Source organism: Chiroxiphia lanceolata, chromosome 21 (assembly GCF_009829145.1).
Source record: "Chiroxiphia lanceolata isolate bChiLan1 chromosome 21, bChiLan1.pri, whole genome shotgun sequence".
NCBI classification, from domain to species: Eukaryota; Metazoa; Chordata; class Aves; order Passeriformes; family Pipridae; genus Chiroxiphia; species Chiroxiphia lanceolata.
The window spans coordinates 2,723,578-2,743,672 of record NC_045657.1 but is presented as its reverse complement, the minus strand read 5'-3'; the positions used below and the strand labels follow the sequence as shown (position 1 = coordinate 2,743,672).

Genomic DNA, 20,095 nt, shown 5'->3' with positions numbered 1-20,095 from the left:
CCGGGTCACGTGGGCGGGGCCGCGAGGGGAAGGGGGCGGGGCCGACCCTGCCGCTCGCTCGCTGAGTGGCCCGTCCCGCTGGGGAGGCCCCGCCCCGCTGGGGAGGCCCCGCCCCGCGGAGCCCTCAGGCTGCCATGGCGGCGGAGCCGCTGCCGGGGCCGCTCCCGGCCGAGCCCAACCCCTTCTCCTTCCGAGAGTTCGTCCGCACCAAGGCCCGCGGCGGCGGGGCGGGCGAAGCCCCCCAGGTAAGGCTCTGGGCGGCGGTGCGGCTGGGTCCCGCCCTGCCTCAGCGCCCGCCTCAGCCCTGCTCTCCCCTGCGCAGGCGGCGCCGCCCGGGCCCGTCGCGCTCCCGCTTCCCGCAATGCCCACAGAGGTGGAGGGTGAGGAAGAGGAGGAGGAGGAGGAGGAGGAGGAGGAGTGGAGCGAGAGCTACCAGCCGCTGGCCGTGGAGCGGGCCCACCTCACTGCCGCCGGACCCGCCTCGCCCTCCGCCGGCTCCTTCTGCTTGGTCGCCCCCGGAGCCCCCCTGGGCCCGGGCTGTGCTCCCTCACGGCAACCCAGCTACGAGCAGGTGAGCGCTGCCCGCCCCCGGCACCTTCGCTGCCGGGCGACCCCTGGGCTGGGTGTCCGCTGGTTGCAGGACTCGGTGTCACAGCCCGCTGCCTGAAGAGCAGCTGAGGCAGAGAGGCAGGTCTGGAAAAGCGCTTTTCAGCATGAGTCAGGTCCAGCGCCTTCCCTGCCCTTCTGCTCTGGGTATGACCCAGGTGACTTCCTCGTGCTCCTGCCCCTGGAGGTCACGTTAATTTAGAATTGGCAGTGTTTAATTAGTCACATCTTGCACGGGTTGCTCAGTGCCACCCTCCTGTGCCCCATGGGGTCAGTGAAGTGGTTTCCAGAGAGGAAAACTGAGTGCAAAATTAAGCATGAATGTATTAGAAAGTGCAAGGATTCCCAGCATTAAAGCTGAATATTTTGGTATTGGAGTGTCTGTAGTGTTGTTAAACAGCACCCTCAATCCTAATGAGAATGTTTCCTTTTTTAGCTGAAAGAAGAGAATGCCACTCTGAGAAGCAAGATCAGTAAGCTTCAAATTCTCTCTGAAACCCAAGCAGACAAGTGCGTAAGACACAGTGTGGGGGAAATAACCACCCAAGGAGTTGGCTTAAAAGAGGGGCTCACTAGGAACAGTGTCCTTAAAGAATCAAAATGTAGTTGAAAGCTATGCTATTTATTAAAAAAAACATTAGCAAACCTGGTTTTCTTATTGGAAAAGTCTTGGAAACCAGGTAGCCAGCTGACATCTGATGTGTTTGTGTGGCCTGTGCTTTGTGCAGTGCAGGTGGTGGGTGAGAACAAGAGCAGGGCTCAACAGGATGCATTTCAGAAAGCTTCAGATTAACAAAATAATAATATTCATCTCTCTCCTTTGAAGCAGAAAGAATAGATTTTATTTTTGCTGGTGAGCAACCTGGGAGACCTGAATTTCCTAAGGTTAAACAACCTGGTGACCCAGCTGGGGTGGCAGTTTCTTCAGGTCTGAATCTGATGGATGTGGAACAGAGAAATCCCCTGAGCCACAGCCTAGAACTGGAGCTCTGTGGGAAGAACTAATTTTTCTTATAAAAGAATGAGTTTCTTGATCCTTACTTTATCCCTAGAATTTTCTTCCTAAAGTATTTAACGTTACAAGCACTTACTGTACATCTCCTTTTTTAAGGATGAGGAAGCTTGAGAAAAAGCTTGAGGAAAACAAAATCAAAGAAGAAAAAGAAGCACAGGATCTGGAAGCAATGGTGCAGCACGTGGAGCAAAATCTCCAGCTGATGACTGTAAGTGTTGGTGTTTGCAGTTGGAACTGTAGTTCCATCCTTTTTCCTCCTTTCCCAGGAGAGGGAGGGAAGCTGAATTGATTGCTTCACCCAAACAGCCCTGATGGGTTCAAACTTTTCCCTTGGAACAAGACAGCATCCCAGACCAGAACTCTTTTTTTCCCCTAGAGTAAGGCAGGTCTTTGCTTTAATATAATTTCTGGATTCATCAACTGAAGTTGCTTTTTTGCAGCCTTCTGACAACACATCCTGCGTGAACTCTGAACTGTTTTTTCTCTTTGCTTATTTATACTGAGTGTCTTTTCCTCTTGTCCAAAAAAAAAAAAAGAATAAATAACATCCAGAAGTGCTGGGTGGCACCTGCAGATCCCAGGAAGGAGAAATGGGGAGGGGAGGAAGGAGCTGTTCCCACCTCCTAAAGCATTCAGAACACGGGATGGGCAAACACAAACCATATCCCTCCAAGTTCTGTGCTGGAATCACTCATTCCTGTGTGGCCCAAGGTGCTGCTGTATCCTCTGTGGTGTAAATAATCTTTGTTGTGTTTCAGAAACGGGCTGTTAAAGCTGAGAACAGCGCTGCCAAACTGAGACAGGAGAACGCCCTGCTCCAGGTATGGAGCAGCATTCCTGGGGCCTGGCTGGGGAACTGGGGCTGCAGGGATATGTCTTGGAATTGAGCCTCTAAAGAGGATATTGCAAGATTTTTGCAGGCCATTGGGAAAATACTGAGGATGTTCTCAGGTTCAGTTGTGGTGCCCTGCCAGAGGCTGGGAAGACCTGGATGGTGCCACACTTTTCAGTGGTGCCCAGTGACAGGATGAGGAGCAATGGCCATAAATTAAAACATAACAAGTTCCACCTCAGCATGAAGAAGAACTTCTTTCCATGGAAGGTGGCAGAGCACTGGAACAGCTGTCCAGGGAAGTCATGGATTTTCCCTCTCTGGAGATGTTCCAGATGCATTCCTGTGTCACCTGCTCTGGGTCACCCTGCCTTGGCAGGGGTTTGGACTGGATGATCTCCAGAGGCCTGTTTCAACCCTAATGATTCTGGGATTCTGGAAAGGCATTCCCTCCTGGCAGTCTGGTGTTGGGATCTAATTGCTATTTATTGCATCCTTTTATTCTCTTCACTACCTTTGTGTGAGTGATTTTATTACATGACATAAATAGCTGCGTGAACACGTTCATTAGTTGTAAGGTATCCGCTGGAGTTTTGTGGCTATTTATCTTAGTTTTTGCCTGTTTCCCCCCAGGTCCAGCTGAGGAATTACAAGGCAGAGAACGAGGCCCTGCAGCTGGGACAGGCAGGGCTGGCAGCAGCAAAGCAGAATGCAGAGCTGGCCCTGCAGCACCTGCTCAGGGTCACAACCAGCTCCCGAGCATCCATCAGGTGAGACACACCTCTCCTGAGGCCATCCCAGGCTCTGGGCTAAATCCTGGGCTCACAAATAAACCTCCTCAGTGGGTTTTTTTAGCACTGAATCTCAGATTTTTGTGTTTTGTGTGCCAGATCAGCTACTCCATGTTCTTATTGCCTTTCAGTGTGTTTTCCTCCAAGTGCAGGTAAAATAAAAATAACTGGAAATAAAGTGTAGGTAAAATGAAAAAATAACTGGGACGTGGGAGTCTCTAAGTCTCTTATACTTCACTTTAAGAAGTGAAGGTTCCAGTCTTGATAAGCTGTTGCTTGATAGGTCACATAGTGGGCAAACCCCCCCAAACTGCCCATGAACTCTCTGGTCCCCCCCATATAACACTGTGTCTCTCCCGTTCCAGGCAGCTCCTCTCTGGAGCAGAATCCCTGCAGCTCGTCGCTGATCTCCTGAAATCCATCGACAGAATTTCCGAGGTGTCAGAGGATGGACAGTGAGTGACTCAAGACACCACGGAGGACTTTGCTTTCATTTAGTAACCATTACTAAAAAGCGAATTTTTGATACTCGGCCTCGTATCGATGCACGAAGCTGCAGAGCTGGCGTCCCCATCCCTCCGCACCGCGCAGCCGATGGATCGCTAAATCCCGAAGGGACAGGAGCGCATCCCTGTTCCCGCGGGGCTGGGAGCACTGCCCCTCCTCCGCGAGCACCTCGGCGTTCAGCTGGGGCTCCTCGTGCCGCGGCAGGCGAAGGGGCTGTGGATCGGATCCCGATCCCAATCCCGATCCCACCAAACCCCCGGTGGGTCTCGGTCCCTGCAGGGCCCGGGGCCGCCCCACGTGTGCCGAGCCCCGTCCCGATTGGCTGCGCGGCGTCACGTGGCGTACCCAGCTGACCCGGGAGCCCGCGGCGATTGGTCAGAGGCGCGGGGGGGCGGAGCCAGGCGCAGCCCCAGCGCGGAGCGGCGGCCCCGCCATGTCCCGCGGGCCGGGCCCGGCCGGGCCCTCGCGGACCCCTTGGAGTCCCCCGGGGCTCGACCTGGACGCCGAGCGGGAGAGGATCCGCCGCGAGATCGAGGAGCTGGAGCGCAGCCTGGAGCCCGGCGGGGTCGGCGTCGAGCTGGCCGTGTCCGACTGCAGCCTCAGCTCCGGTAGCGGTACGGGCTTGGGAGGGCTCGGAGGGGTGGCCCAGGAGCTGCCGCACCGGCGTGGGGCGTGTTCTCGTGGTGAAACCCCCGGAGCCGGCCGAGAGCTCCCTGACGGAGGGGTCTGGTCGGTTCTGGTCACTGGGTACGGGCGGGCTCACGACACCAAACAGCCCAAAAATACTTCCCGGAGTGGAACCACAGCATCTGAAGGGGCATCACAAACCCTGTGTGAGCCGCCCCATCCCACAGCCCGCCCGCGCCGCCTAAAGTTCGTCTTCCAAAGCAAAGGGGAGGTGATAACAGCTCGAGCATCTCTGTCCGTAGTGGCTTTACCCACCTCTGTTTTGGTGGTGCAAGTCTGAATAACTTCTGTCAGGAGTCGGTACCGCTGGGTGCAAACCCAGGTGTTGCTGAGGGGCCTGTTGGTGCTCTCAGAGTCTTGTGTTTCTGTTGGCTTGGAATGTTCACTTGGCTGCCCACCCTTTGGCCTCTCATTTGCTGCTGTGTGCAGGACCAGGATGTAGCTGGATTATTGCTTTAGTTATCCTAACTTAGTTATCCAGAGCTGCTCTTTTTTCCTACTCTAGAATGAAAAAAATGCAGATGTGGAGTGTAACTAAATACAACTTTACTTGACAATGTTGTCAGTATCCAAAACCACTAATTGCCATGTCTGGATTCTCAGTGATGCTTTATTCTGTCTGCCTTAACTGAAAAGTTTTGGGTTTGAAGCTTTCCTTTTATCCCACTATAATAAGCACTTTTGTATTTTTGTTGTCCAACAGATGATGAAGATGATGATGATGATAATGAAGATTCTCATGGTGAAATGGTAAATATTTTCTCTTTAAATGTATCTTTCTATCTGTCTGTTGAAGGGAGCATTGGGAAATCCAGGCAGCTGCCTTGGCTCTGTGCTCAGGAAGGGTTAATACCAGCCCTGGAGTTTGGAGATTCCTGTCCAGGACTTTGTTATTCAGTGTAATACACAGATTTCTTCAAGTGACCATAAGTGACAGGGGGCAGAGGCCTCACTGCTCTGGTGCTGCTGATCCCTGTCTCTGGAAACACCACAGGCTGTGGGTCAAACAGGTGTTAAATTAGAAAATTAATTATGTTACATAGCTGCCTTTAAAGCAAGTGTTTCTTTCCCTTTTCCCCTTAAATGCCTCGAGGAAATGGAAAGAGAAGAAGACAGCAGTGATGATGATATTGAGAGCCTGCCACAGGATCCAGAAACGTGCCTGCAGATGAACCATGTGTACCAGGAGGTTATCCAGGAAAAGATTGAGGAAGTGGAGCTGCTCATTGCACAAAACAGAGAGCAGCAGGTGAGCAGCACGGGAGGGAATTGTTCATTTCTGTGCTTTTCTAGATTGCCATTTGCCATCTTCCCCTCCCTTCAAGCCTAGTAAGACTTCCCAGGATATTCCTAGTGTATCACAGGTGTCAGAGGAATCAGCTGGAGCAGTCACAGTCCCTTATCCATGCACTGGTGCAGTGCTCAGCTGGCTTGACCAGGAACCAGGTGCATTTTCTTCCTGGCAGTTCAAACCAGTGTCACTGAGTGGCTTTTCAGGTGGTTTATTTGACTGAAGTTTCCATGCTTTCTTACAGCCAAAAATGGGTATTTTACATCTTACACTTTAGCTTGCTGTGGCAAATTAGTATTTTATTAATGTTTGAATCACCTGTGTTGCACTGTACAAAGTCAGGAAGTTCCAAATTCTGCCTTTTAAGATTCACTGATTTACAGTCTCGTGCTGCAAACTTGAACCCTGCCTGGGATGTTCATGGTGGCTCAACCACTGCTCTCTGAAATCAGGAGTTTGAGGGAGACACTGACACTGTTTAATTAACTCTTGTCTTGCAGAAGGAAATCATGGGTGAGCTTGATGGTTCAAAAACAGCCAAGGCAGGAGATGGCAGAAGTCTACCAGCAAATGTATTTTTGGGTCACTTTATGAAACCTTACTTTAAGGATAAAACCACAGGAATTGTAAGTAACTGTAACTGTGTCTTCAGTGATAGATTTGCATTGTAACTGTTTTTGTAGCAGTTCATGCTCAAGTTCTAGGGAGAAAGAATAACTTTTCTGCATGTCTGACTCTTCCAGTGTATCTAACCCTTCTAATCCTCACCAGGGCCCTCCTTCCAATGAAGATGCCAAGGAAAAGGCAGCTCAGGGCATAAAATCCTTTGAACAACTGCATTCAGCAAAGTGTGAGTAACTCTGTGGGCTGTTCAGTGTTCTAGAAGAGCTATAACAAATGTATATATTCATATTGTTAGTATGTGTGTGCCATTTGCAGTTAAACATCAACATTTGTGATGTTGCAAACTTACTCCACAAAAAATGTAATTAAAAGAGTATGGGATGCTCTGTAAATTGTTTTATTGAGTGATTAGTGACTTATTTGCATTTGTTTTGATGCATCAACTCCTGTGAGCACTCCAAAACCATGGTGCAAGGGTAGAGAGAAGTTCAGGGGGCACCTCCAGCTGTAGGTGGTCACAGACACCTTGATGATGATCTTGACTGAGGTTTTGTTGGAGATAAAACTGAGTGAGGGGCTGCGATTTGCCCAAGTCAGACGTGACATCAGTGATGTAGGCAGGGAACTCCTATTGCAGACCTGGGGGATGTTTCCAGGGATGTTAGAAGCAGTGGGTCTCTCTTGGCAGTGGTTCTGCACTGATGTCTGACTGCTCCACTGTTTGGTTCAGGGAAGAGCAGGGAGAAGACGCTGTTGCAGAAATCAGTGGTGAGCGACCGCTTGCAACGCCTGCTCCAGCCAAAGCTCCTGAAGTGAGTACTGACAAACCCCCTCTATTCTCCTGAGAATGTTACATGTGAAAGAAGGAGAAGGTAGATGAGGAGATTCCACCTCCTTCAGCAAGTCCTGTGTTAACTGTTTGTGTGATTTTACAGCCATCTATTTCTTCCCATTGAAACAGCGATATTATTTAAAATAGTCTGCAGGGCTTGAAGCTGGAATTGTGACATGTAGTGAGTCATAATGGTGTGTCCAGAGGGAGATTTTCTGTGCTGGAGCTGGTACAGTCTTTCTTGCTGTTGTAACAACCATTGGTTCCCCTTGTAAATACTAAAATGGTTAATTTGAGACATGTTCTGGGTCAGTGACTGTATTGAAGGGGTAAAAATAGGACAATGAGTGTGCCATGTGGGAAGACCTGGAAGAACAGCAGTTTTGTGTGGAAATAAAACTGGAGGAAGGAATGGTACTGATGGGGAAACTGTCTCTGCTGAATATCTTCTTATACTATTCACCTCATTCCCATCTAGTCCTATTAAGTAATGATAAAAATGTCTCTGAACAGGATGAGTTATTGGAATCAGAAACTGGAGAAGGTCAAGACTGAAACGGAGAAACAGACCTTGGAAAAGCAAATCAAAGAAGTGGAGCGCGAAATAGAAGCAATTAAGTAAGTCTTTTTATGTTCTTGGTGAAAAATAAATGTCTCTTCTTGGAATTTAGCTTTTATAGCCCTCTTATTCTGCTTCTAGATGTGATATTTGGAGAAATGCTTATTTTTGTGTTGGCTTGTAAAAAAATGAAGTGCTGTTGAGCAGCTCCTTCATCCCCACAGTTCTTTACTAAAAATTTTGTTTTGGGCCTTGATACACAAAATGTAGTATCTGTATCCATTATAGAGATGCTGCTTTAGATAGCTCTTGGTTTAGCAACAAAGGAGCAGAGAGTTCTGAAATGTTTAATACCTTTGAGCTTTTGCTCATGAACGTGTCTAGAGCAACATATATGGATATTACATTAATTGTTTCTCCTGCTAAACCAAGTGTTCAGTTCTTGTGGAAGTCAGGAACAGGTGGGAGGAAAAAGATGAAGCAGGATCAAGAAGACAAAGTGTTTAATTAACCATTTAACATGGCTTTTTCTTGTTTTTTGTACCTTCTGCTGTAGCCAACTGCCAGAAAGTGACTTGTTAGGAAACAGATTCGATGAGCACGACTGGGAGAAAATCTCAAACATCCATGTAAGTTGGAGGATCAGCTGTTTTATGGCTTCTGATCTGTGTCCCTTCTCTTGAGAATCTCCTGTCTTGGTTTGCATCCACTGTTTCCATTGTGCATTTCTCCAAGTTGACTGTTAATTTGATCTCAGGTTGTTGAATGTGATGGTTTAATTCTGAAAAACCTGGCAATAAGATATCTGGAATGCGAAATATTGGTGTTCCTGTCTGTCCTGCTGTTTCAGTCCCAGCTTTAAGATGAAACAGATTTCTGTTGTTTCTTTTAGTTTGATGGGCAACGTAGTGCAGAAGAACTGAAGAAGTTCTGGGAAAATTGGGAGCATCCAAGCATCAACAAAAAGGAGTGGACTGAGGAGGAAATAGAGAGGCTGAAGCGAATCGCTGCTAAACACAACTACCTGGACTGGCAGACTGTAGCCCAGGAGCTGGGGGTAAGGTCTGAGGTGACAAATCACTTAATTCTCACTGAGCTGTGCCTCATGTCAGGTTTCAGAAAACAATGTTGATGCTAATCCACTATTAATTAATGCTTTTCTGAGAAATGTCCAAGAACAGTGCCAAAAACATTTGGTACTTCAGCCTTTCCCTTTTGCTTTTAGTCCCCATAAATAACCAGTTTTCTGTGTATCTGTTTTCTTTATATTAAGACAAACAGGACACCTTTCCAGTGCTTGCAGAAATATCAAATCTATAATAAAGATTTGAAAAGGAAGGAATGGACTAAGAGTGAAGATCAGATGCTTTTAGAGCTGGTTCAAGAGATGAGAGTGGGAAGCCATATCCCATACAAGAAAAGTAAGTAACCTAAAAGTGACAAAGTCTTCCATTCACCTGAGTCTAACAGCTGGTGTCTTCAACCTGTCAGACATGTGGGAGCTGAAACCTTTCCTAGCTTTCTGTAGCTGCAGGATGGATTGTTGGGTCTTCATGTGTGTAATGCAGATAATGCCATCATAAACAGTGACATTTTGTGTATGCTGTGCTCTGTCCATGCTTGTGTGCCATAGTTTAGGAGATTAAAATGCTGCTTATGGCAATCACTGCTGGGAAATCTCACCATCAGAATGTAAGGAAAAGAAAAACATTGTTTACAACAGATTTCAAAACAGACCTTTGTGTTTCTAGTTGCTTATTACATGGAAGGAAGAGATTCTGCTCAGCTGATCTACCGCTGGACGAAGAGCGTGGACCCCAGCTTGAAGAAAGGACCCTGGACACCAGAGGAAGATGCTGTAAGCTCTGTTCTCTGGTGCCTGGAATTGCAGGGTGGGAATGTGAAGAGTGTTGAGGTGGTGCAAGGCTGTGTAGAGCTGAGCTTTAGCAGTGGCACAGAGGAGTGTAAAAGGGACCAAGGCGGGCAGTTTACAGAGAGCTTGGAAACTCCTTAACACTTGAGAGATTTACAACACCAATACAACTGCTTCTGTCTCAGGCCTTTTAGGATGTTACTGGTGAGAATTTCAATTCTTTGTCTGATGAACACAGATGCTGTTGGCTGCAGTGAAGAAGTATGGAGAGAAGGACTGGTATAAAATCAGGACAGAGGTGCCGGGGAGGAGCGACGCTCAGTGCAGAGACAGGTGAGTGTAAATGTCCCAACAGTGCTTCAGGTTTATTACCCCTGATGCAACTTATTTTACAAGTGTTTGATTTGCTTAAACCACTGTCCCCTTAAGGGCTGTTTTATGGTGTGGTTATGGTCTAAATAGTCATAAGGGAGTAGGGATGGGATCCCTTGGAAAAAGGAAGGCTCTGGTTTTGTTCAGGAGTATGCAGTGATGATTTGAGCTGTACAACCAGGATTGAATGTTTCTTGCTGTGATTTTTCATTTGGAAGGTACTTAAAAGCATTGCACTGGGATGTAAAGAAAGGCAAGTGGAGCTTAGAGGAAGAGGAGCAGCTGATTGAACTGGTTGAAAAGCATGGCCTGGGTAGGTGTTTCTGTGTCTTACTCTATACAAGTTTAGAGAACTAAGCATCATTAAAGGTACAGGCTCTGCTTTGTGCTGCTGATTGCAGCCTGCCTTGTATTGTGTGTTGTGGATATTAAAGATTTGAGATCCATTCATGCAGTAACTCTTATACAGGGAAATGAATAGTGTATGTATAATGTTCTGCACTGAAAAGCCTTTGTGCTCAGTGTGTGGCAGCAGAGGTCATGTTTTACATCCTCTGCATCCTTTTTAGGTCACTGGAGTAAAATAGCTTCTGAGTTGCCACATCGGACTGGCTCCCAGTGCCTGAGCAAGTGGAAACTCATGATTGGGTCTAAGGTACTGTGAAAAATCCTGCCATGGTGCAGTCCCATCTCTTCAGTTAAGATTCTCTAAACTAAAAGTAGAATCCTTAAAATCAGTACAAAACTAGACATTGATTTTTGCACAGTCGAGATTTTTGTCTTGGGTGTTCACGGTTTAATTTTTTGAAGTGTTAAAGCAGCCTTTGTTCTGAAGGTCTCAAGTTAATTTTCTGTATATTTGTATATTATCCATAATTCTTTACTCCCTTGAAGTGGCTGTAAGGATGGGATATGCCTAAGTTTTCATGTATGTACCTCATGAGTTGCCAGTTTTGGTAACAAGCATTACAGAAATGCTGGCTGCTTAACACCATGTTGAAGATGGTCTTGTTTCCACTGACAAAGCACCTGCCCTAGGGAGGGGTCTGTGGCCACCCAAATGTGTCAGAATGGGGCTCTGTACTTAGTTTGTACTTCTACAGTTCTTTACAGAAACTTGTATTTGTAGCTTGTTCTTTGCATACAAGAATCTAAACCAAAATCCGTGTACTGAGTGTAGTCAATCTCAGCAGAAGCAAAGCAGAACTATCCATGTGGAAGCCACTGGTAGGGTCCTGCCCTATGAAACTTTTAACTTTCTGATTTGAGAGTTGCAAGCCAAGGGTGAACACTGGCTAAAACTTGTCTGTGCTTTTTTTGGCCGAGAAGAAAAGATCCAGGGCAGCAAAACGGCAGCACATTGAGGAGAGTTCCACCTCTTCAGAGAGCAGCAGTGAGGACATAGAGCTGGACTTGGCAGACAGCTCAGAGGAGGAGGAGGAGGAGATGACAAGCAGGACCAGCAAGGAGGAGTGTGCACTCCCCAGCATTGATTTATGGATACCAACACAGCCAGACACGCAGGAGGCAAACAAAGGAAGATCCCAACCCTCAGCCCTCTTCTCTCTTGGTAGTGCTGATGCAGGGACCAGTGGCAGTGACATTCCAAGGGCAGCGTGTGATGGAGACACAGACAGAGCTGCTGATAAATCATCTGAGCTGAACACTCTGCTGAGGGGCATCGCACGGCCCCACTCCACGGATATCGTGGTGAGGAATCCAGCAGAAGTAATGGCCAAGGTGAGCTGGGATTCCCAGGCTGTGCTTGCTGGGATGGGAGCTGAGGCATGACTGGGAGGTGCAGCAGCTGCACTAAGGAGAGGATGTGATGAGCAGATGACAAAATCTTTTTCTCACCCCTGTCAGCTGCCTTCTCACTGTGCCATCAGAGGGAGCTGTTGGAAACTCAGCCGTGGGATTAAACGGAAATTTCCAGCGCTGCCTCCCCGTGCATTACCTAGAAAATAGCTGTGTCCTTCCCTGTGTGTACTGTCACACAAACAAAACTCTGTTCAGATCTTCATAAAGCAGAATTGTCTAGTGAGTTGTGGTGTCTTTGGAAGAATTAAGTCACTTGCACATCCGTATCTGATTCTGAGCTGGGTTTTCACCACAGATCAGATGCTGAAGCAGTAAAACCCCTCCTAAGCACATTTTTGCAGCGAAATATGTAATGTCTAAATCACTATTTAAGTTCACACAAGCAAAATTATTCTGAGTTTTGTGTTCAGAATTTGAATGTGTGCCCTGGATTGTGGGCAGACGAGTCTGTTGGGTTACAGATACAGCATTATTTTACTAGTAGAAGTTTAGGGAAAAATTAGTGACTTCTCCAAACATGTTGTTGTTCCTTCCCCTGTACTGTTAAGTCAACAAATGCAGAGAGAATCACCCAGTAAATTCTGCCCCTCAGTGTGAGTTTTGGTAGATAATTCACACAAATCTTTTATGAAACAACCATTTTAGTGTTGTGAAGATGCATAAGGACTGAAAAACAAGGTAAAGATACGATACTTTCAACAGCAGGAATGTTGAAAACTCTTGTACCTGCTGTGCATATTCAGTGCAAGTAATTCTCTGTGAATTACCCTCCCTTTTATCTTTCCTTGTGTGCTTTCATGTTAAGGCTTCCCAGTGTGGAAAACAAGTGCTGCGGGTTACCCTGGAGGATGTGAGAAGAATATTAAGGAATAACACATTCTTTCAGAGGAAATTTGTAAGTGCCTCTTCTGTCTTGTCTTCTCTTGTGACATCAGCACTGCCAGGCTGTATTTAGTGGGGATTTTTTTATATATATATATAATGACATATCTTCTTGCACTGTAGTCCAAGGAGAAAAAGCTCAACATTTTTTGTCGTAACTGCCTCGTGAATAGTTTGTCCTGGGACAAACTGTTGGAACTCTAATTGTGTATTCTTTCATGCACAGCAATTCAAGATGCTAAAACCTCCTGTTGGCCTTTTAGCAAAAACAGCTGGAGGTAGTGCAGCTGTTGGCCAGAATCTCCAGGGGCTGCAGAACGTGACACACAAAAGTTATCGCCAGGAGAGGGAGCGTTGGAAGAGGCTCAGCCTGGACAGGAAGCTGCTCATGGCAGTGACCCCTTGGGTGGGCAACGTGCTGCTGCCCTGCACCTTGCAGACTGGGAAGATGGCTTTTCATCAGACAAAAGGTACTTCTGACCCATCCTGCTTTCTGTCTCTGCTTTCTGACATCCTGTAAGTGAATGCCCAGCTGATTTTGATGTTGGATTCTTTCCTAGCTGATGCTATTCAAGAGAAGGTTAAGTCAATCAGTCTCACAAGCACTCCCCTGTTCACACTGTTCATTCAGGTAGGTATTACTGCCTTAATAGCATTATCTGCTTTCAAACAGTGGGAATCTTTATTTTTCTGTATTTGAGGCTTAAGTACATGATTTATCTTTGTTTCTTAAATAATCTAATTACTGGATTAATCTGGCCCTGTGCCTTGCATATGATATTTCTTAAATCCTGCATCCAAAATCTAATCCTGCCAGGGCTTTCCCTGTAAGTGTAAAAATGTCCCCAGAATCCTGCATGTGAAGCATGTCCCATCCATCTTGTCTAGTCAGTGACCCCACAGAACATTTTTGTTCTCAATCAAATGTTAATGAAGTTCTCCCCTTGCAGCTCTTTCAGATTGACACCAAGGGCTGTATGAAGATTATTCGTGAGAGGAAGCTCAGGGAGTTAGAGCTGCTCAAGGCTGATGCAAGAAGGCCTCAGCAGGTATTGGGCAGGGTTTGTTTCTAAGCTTTTCCCACTGAAGTCTTAAATAAACGTTTTTTAATTGTTTGGCCAGTAGTACTGTTTGTGCATGTGTTACCAGTTCGTTTTGGTTCAGAGGCATAATAATCTTGGCAGATGTGGGTTTGATTCACATCTGTGCTGGTTTAATGAGGTATCTCAGAAGTATAATTTAATGTATTTTTTTTTTGACAGGCTTCCCAAAACATGGAGGCTTCTTCAGGTACCTACCAGAACATTTATTTTTATGATGTGCAAGAACTTTCACTTATTTAATCACCGTTACATTAACGACCAGTTTAACTGAAAGGAGAACTTTTGGAACAAAACTGCACTGTCATGCTCATTTTTGCTAACTCTTGGATCTCTGTTACTGACTAAAACATGTTCCTCTTTGGTAAGGACCAGAAGAAACACTGGAGGGCTGGGGGACTAGTGACACTGGGCCAGTCCAATGCCTTGCTCAGTGATGTCAGCTTGTTATCATGGTTCTCTGAAGGATGTCAGGACATGCCTTGATTAAATCAGGACTATAATGCTGATTTTCACAAACAGGAATTTTCACAAACAGGAATTTTGCCACTTTCTGTGCAGGGTACTTCTTTTTAATAGCTAAGGAATGGCTTTTGAAAATACTGTTTGTTCATTTTAATTTTATTTCCTCTCCTCTGTAGGCAATTCATCCCAGCCTTGTGCTCAGAGGAACTCCCAACGGGGCATACCAAGGAGTGCTGTCAGGAGACCTGTTGCCTTAAAAGCAAGAGGAACTTGTGCTGCTGCCTTTGAGAGCAGTGCCCCAGCTCCTCCAGCCCAGGGGCAAAGGCAGAAGCCTAAAACTGTCTCTGAATTACTGAGAGAGAAGAGGTTAAGGGAGGCCCAGGCTAAGAAGGCCATGCAGAGGACAGTGTTGGTGGCCCCACAGGTACTGGTTTCGGGGCCTTTGATAATCCAGCACCCACCACAGCAAATCATTCCTTCTGCACAAACAGGGAGCAAACCTGCAGCAGCTGGTTGTGCAAATAGCCAAGTACAGGGTGCACCAGCTCCAGTGCCAGTAAGTGCTTCTGCTGCAGGTTCCACTTCTGCTGTTGTGCCTGAAAACCATTCCTCAGCAGTGCCAGCAACGGGGGAAGGCCCTGGTTGCTCACAAGGGACAGATCTGCAGTGCAATAAGGAACTAAAAGAGCAAGGTTTGGAAAGCAGCCCTGAAGGAGGGGGTTTTCCAGGCATGAATCCAGCTGCAGCAGAGAAGGCCCCAGATCAGGGAGGGTGCAATGGTCAGGTTGTAGCCGGTAGCTCAGCCCCAGTCGTGCTGCAAAACCAGGCTTTTGTGCCAGGCCAGATCACAGTGGTGCCTGTTGGCCTGGAGTCTGGCACCAACAAACTGTCCCTTTCCACACCAGTCCCCTGTGGGCTGAAGAGTAACGGGCCACAACACAGGCCAGTCAGCCTCTTGCCTGCTCTTGTCACTCCCCAGGCTGGATCTCCTGTGATTCCCAACAGCATCCTGCCCTTCACATGGGTGGTAACCCCACAAGCTCTGCTCCCCACCACTGTGCAAACTGTGGTGGGTGTTCCCCAAGGAACACCAGATGCTCCTGGGAGAGGTCAGTGTCAGACAGCTGTGACTTCCAATGGCAGTGTCTCTGGTTTGGGAGTCACTCCTGTAGCAGCTGGAGCAAATCCACCTCACTCCAGCAGTGCAGAGACAAAAGGGCCAAGTTCCCAGGGAGCAGGAGTTCCTTTGGGAAAGGCAGCTGACCATTCCACGATCCTCTTACCTGGGACCTTGGTGAGTCCTGGATGCACCTCATCCAGTGTTTCTTCTGCAACACCTGCATGTTCCAATGGCTTCTCCAAGGCTTCTGACTCCCCTGCAGCTCCGACTGCTCCTCTACCTGACACTGCAGCCCTGGTGCTGCCCCAGACACAGCCCCCTGCAAACACTCAGGGGGCTGATCCCCAACGTGTGTCCAGCCTCTCCAGCTTGGGAAAGAGCCCTGACTCTGCTACAGCAAACACAGAGATCATCACACAGGGGGCTGTGCTCCAGCCAGGAGATCCGGTTCCTCGTGGCAGTGTCCCAGGGAGCTCAGGTTGCTTTGCTGCCCAAGCCTTGAAGAACAGACCCATTGCCTCCAAACCACCGATGGCACAGCCTGAGGATGTTCCCCCCCAGCCAAGCACTTCCAGTGCAGAGAAGAATCTCCTTGACCTCAGCCTGATTTCCCTGGAAGACGAGGGGCTGGTGAGGGAGTGGCTGAGTGGGAAACGAGGTGTCCAGGTCCCATCGCTGCAAACCAGGCTGCCTTATTTGCCACCTTTTCTGTGCAACATAAAAGCCCTCTCAAAGCTCCTCCTGCAGAAAGCAGCTCTGGAGGAGCAAGCATCAAGTCTCCTGCCCTCTGATGCCACTGAGGATGGAGGCACTCGGGATGTTTTCCATGCTATTGGAGAACTGGTGCAGCAGAAACTGGGTGATAACCCTGCTTACCTCCTGCTGAAAGCCAGATTCCTGGCAGCATTCACACTCCCAGCTGTCCTGGCAACTCTGCCTCCTCCAAAAGTGACAACAACTCTGTCAGCCAGCAGGAAGCAATATGAGGAGAGTGATGAAGAGGAGTGGCAGAGTGAGAAGGAAGTGTCTGAGGAAGAGAGTTGTGGGAATGAATTAACAGGAGTACAGTTGGATTGGAGAGTCGGGGATGAGCCTGGAGACAAAGACGCTGATATACTAAATCAGGTAAAACAGATGCCAGGAGCTAAAAGCAGAAAGTTACTCCCAGCTAAATATTGCACTGGAACCCAGGGAAAATCCCCCACTCTTTTTAAGTGTAGCAGAAATTTGATCCTTTTGAATAAACATGGTTTTACAGCTGATAGAAGGAAAAGCTCTGCAGCTCGACTGGGAGCCCTTAGTCCAAGGCTAAAAGTCTGTGCTTTATGGGGCACATTAAACTTGACAATTCCCAGAAGTGGATATCAAAGCTCCCTTCCTTTTACGGCTTATAACCTGCTGCACTGACTTGTATTTTTGAAATCAGGCCCTTGTTTTTCATTGTATGTGTCCTCAAAACCCCAGTAATATCAGGGGAATTGTATATGTTCTGTTTGCATCTTCATCCCAAATTGGTTTATGTGGCTAGAGATGATTGAACTGCATGGATTGATGGAAGCCACAAGGTCCACCCCAAGTCAATCTCTAGGTTTTAAGTTAAATCCATTACTGCCCAGCACTCTTTGTTACAAAACACACCGGGAAGTTGTGCAGCTCAGACTTGCATTTCAATTCATTGTGACTCCAAAGTAAACAAACAAAACACTGATGAAGATGAATCAACAAGGCAAATGGCTGTTTGTATAGAGTGGCCAAGCTGCCTAAATATCAGAGCTTCCCCAGCATTTTTCTTTCTGTTCTGGCTCTGACTTTTGGGTCTGGGCCAAGTTCAGCATTGTCTGAACTGTGAGCAGTTGCTCCAAAAGTCACCAGCAGGTTTTCACTGCCACCCTCTCTTCTGTGTCATCTTCCAGGCTTGCTCCCACTCCCATGATTCCCACTACAGCCAGGTTGTTTTCCTGGTGGTTTCCAGGGGAAAGTTTGTGGTAGGGGTTGTGTTTCACGAGCAATCAGAAGCTGGTGTGACCTGTGCTGTCTGGGGCACTGTCTGGCTCCAGCAGTGAGAGCCAAAGCATCACTCATGGCAGGCACCCAACCTCTAGCAAAAGGTTGTGCCACAACCTCTAATGGACAGTTGTGCCCAGACAGAAACAACAGCAGGAATTGTTCTGCTTTGGGAGCAGGAACAGGAGGAAATGTCAGTGTTGGCTGAAGGTTTTACTCTGAAAACTCAGGGATATTTTGTGCTTTGTCTGACACTGGTAACAGAATGTTGTCCCATGCTTATTTTCGAAGGTAAATGGAAGATTATTTTGGAAATCTTGCTGAACTCCATAAAATAAAAAGATGGCTGAAGGGGTTATTCGCAGTTTTGCTCGTTCTCATGGTGCTGATCATCTCCTGCTTATGTTGCAGGGCCTGGGGGCTGAAGAGGGCACTGCCCACTCTGCCTTGGACTCCTGCACTGCTGTGGCTGATGCCAGTGCTGCTCCAGTCAGGAGAAGTGCCCGCTGCAGGAAGAGGAGGAGGATGTGAGAAGGACATGTGTTAGTAGCTACTCAGAGACTTGTATTTTGTGCCTGAGAACCTGAACCACATTTGTCTGTGGTTCAGCTCAGACAATGAATCACGACCCCAGGAAAGGGCTGAAATTATCTCTGCTCTTGCTCCCCGAGGACACAGAGTTCTGCAGTTACCACTAATCACAGCCTAAGGCTGATAATCTGTTGGGGGAGTGAAAGTTCACGTCTGTATGATAAAATTATAGATACAACAGTCACGAAGTTCAAACATTTGGCAGCCTCTTAGTCCATGCCCTACCTACTAGTGTGGTACCTAGTTGGTAGCACTCTACAGGTTTGGCTGCCAGTGGGTGCTTCACTGGAGTTTAACACTTCTCTGAACAACCCTGTGGGGTTTTGAGGGGTTTATTTCCCCTTTATGGCTTCATTTCTCTGCACTTATAACAGGCCAGTTTCTGTAGGGTACAAGTGTGTGACGTCCTTAGTACCTGTTGAGGCTTTTGGTGCAAGAGATGGAATGAACATGAGCAATGTTTGCTTCTCATGGTTGTCAGATGACACTGCCCGAGTTTTTTTCTTTAAAATTCATTTTAGAAACTCCAAAAGGGCAACTTCCCTTTAAGAATGCTGTGACTGATAGGAGCTGTTTGTGCTTTGTTACAGAGGTCACTGGAATGAGCTCTGCCTCCCTGCATGGCAGTAGGAGCTACTCTTTGCACTGTTCACTTTTACCACTTCCAACACACCAACTGGCTGGACCTGGGGAAGAGGAAAATGGCTGGACTGGTTTTCCCACCACCCAACAAAATCTACATCTGTAGGAAAGGTGCAGAAATGAAAGAAAATGGCTGGAGGGAAATCATTCAGGCATGGACCAGTTGTGCTCTTTCAAACTCACACCTGTCATAGATGCTGGGGGAGAAGGTGCTGGAAATCCGGGGGAACCAGCAATGGTGGTTATTTATTTCTTTTTTGTTCAGCCCCTATTTATGTGAATGTTTATCCATGTTCAGAATATGTTGCTAATCGGGTGTTTTTTAGTGCTGTGACAGTGGCTTTGCTTGCTAACTGACTGAATGCTGCTGAATAAGCAGCAGATTAATTTTGTATCAAAATGAGTCTTAAGTATTTGTTGAAATACAGATGTTTTATTTTTCTCACTTAAAAATTACTGCTGTATTCTGTGTGGTTTTTTTCCTGGTAAATAGTGCTTTTAATAACGTGTGTATGAGTGTGATTGCTAATGAGAAAAATGAAGTTTGCAAGCTGCATGAAAACCAGGGAGAATGTGGAAAATGAATATTCATGTGGCTAAAAAGGATTGAATTCAGCTTGGATTCTTTCTTGATTCTTCCACAGCCTGCCCTGTAGAGACATCAGCAAATCACTTTACAACAACTTGTTTCTTCATTTATAAACCAGCAATTTCTGTCTCCCAGAGAGGTGCAAGGTTAGCTGAGGCAAAGCTGATAAAATCTAGATGGAAAATGCTGCAGAAAGCTTCGTTGCACTGCACTGACTGAGCTTCCCCTGAGTGTGGTGATGAGTTCTCTGAGTTCCAACTCTTCTACAAGGGCCCTTCAGGTAGAGCTGGGGTCAGGGGGACAGTGGGTGCCAATGCTGCTGTAATTTGGTGTCAAGACATTCTTGAGCAATTGGAATGATTGTGGAATGGCTTTCCTCTTGCAGTGTGCTCTGTTTTCCATAAGCCAGTGTAGATAACATTTTTCCAAGAAATTCGTCTGGGTCAGAAGCAGTTCTGGGTGCTGTTCACAGGCTGTTATGGTGATCTGTGCTCTAAATGACTCTTGTCCTCTGTAAATGCTGCTCAGGAGGTGCCCTTCTAAACTGTTTGTGGAAAAACTGTTCAAGAAGCACCTGTCTTTGTCCTTTTTCAGGATTAAACTGATCTGTCACTATAGAACAAAACCTCCCAGAGTTAGATTGGTCAATTAGCAGCCACTGATTACCTTCAGCAAGGGCACAGCTGACACAGGTACTGTACCTTCTTTTAATGTAAAGCTAGTTTAATGCCTACCAAGAGTCACAGACTGCAAGAATCTTTGAGCATCTCTGCCCCACTCCTAATGATAACATGGAAAAACTCTCCACAAACTTAGAAAGCAGAACAAAGAGTGGAGTGGGAAGCTAATGAGAACATGTGTCATGCTGCCATGGCATCGGGGCCTGTGTGTT

At 47.1% G+C, this 20,095-nt stretch overlaps 2 protein-coding genes across 3 annotated transcripts; both read left to right on the top strand.

Moving 5' to 3' along the window:
• Positions 1 to 112: 112 nt before the first annotated feature.
• ENTR1 (endosome associated trafficking regulator 1) lies at positions 113 to 3,772 on the top strand. The gene is made up of 7 exons (XM_032708222.1): positions 113 to 245; positions 323 to 571; positions 1,043 to 1,116; positions 1,718 to 1,829; positions 2,380 to 2,442; positions 3,087 to 3,223; positions 3,610 to 3,772. Exons 1-7 carry the CDS (start codon positions 135 to 137, stop codon positions 3,701 to 3,703), a joined length of 840 nt encoding a protein of 279 aa, XP_032564113.1. The 5' UTR covers positions 113 to 134; the 3' UTR covers positions 3,704 to 3,772.
• A 397-nt stretch (positions 3,773 to 4,169) lies between these two features.
• Positions 4,170 to 19,070, top strand: SNAPC4 (small nuclear RNA activating complex polypeptide 4). Of its 2 annotated transcripts, none has more exons than XM_032708206.1 (23): positions 4,170 to 4,365; positions 5,142 to 5,188; positions 5,532 to 5,687; positions 6,230 to 6,355; positions 6,501 to 6,579; positions 7,084 to 7,165; positions 7,699 to 7,803; positions 8,301 to 8,373; positions 8,637 to 8,801; positions 9,018 to 9,165; positions 9,496 to 9,602; positions 9,856 to 9,950; positions 10,208 to 10,302; positions 10,559 to 10,644; positions 11,319 to 11,729; positions 12,616 to 12,705; positions 12,919 to 13,162; positions 13,253 to 13,323; positions 13,643 to 13,741; positions 13,955 to 13,982; positions 14,434 to 16,502; positions 17,793 to 17,908; positions 18,563 to 19,070. In XM_032708206.1, exons 1-23 carry the CDS (start codon positions 4,185 to 4,187, stop codon positions 18,600 to 18,602), a joined length of 4,713 nt encoding a protein of 1,570 aa, XP_032564097.1. In that variant the 5' UTR covers positions 4,170 to 4,184; the 3' UTR covers positions 18,603 to 19,070. The 2 variants fall into 2 exon arrangements, with proteins under 2 accessions (XP_032564097.1, XP_032564098.1); XM_032708207.1 differs by having other exon boundaries at positions 17,793 to 17,923.
• Positions 19,071 to 20,095: the final 1,025 nt, after the last annotated feature.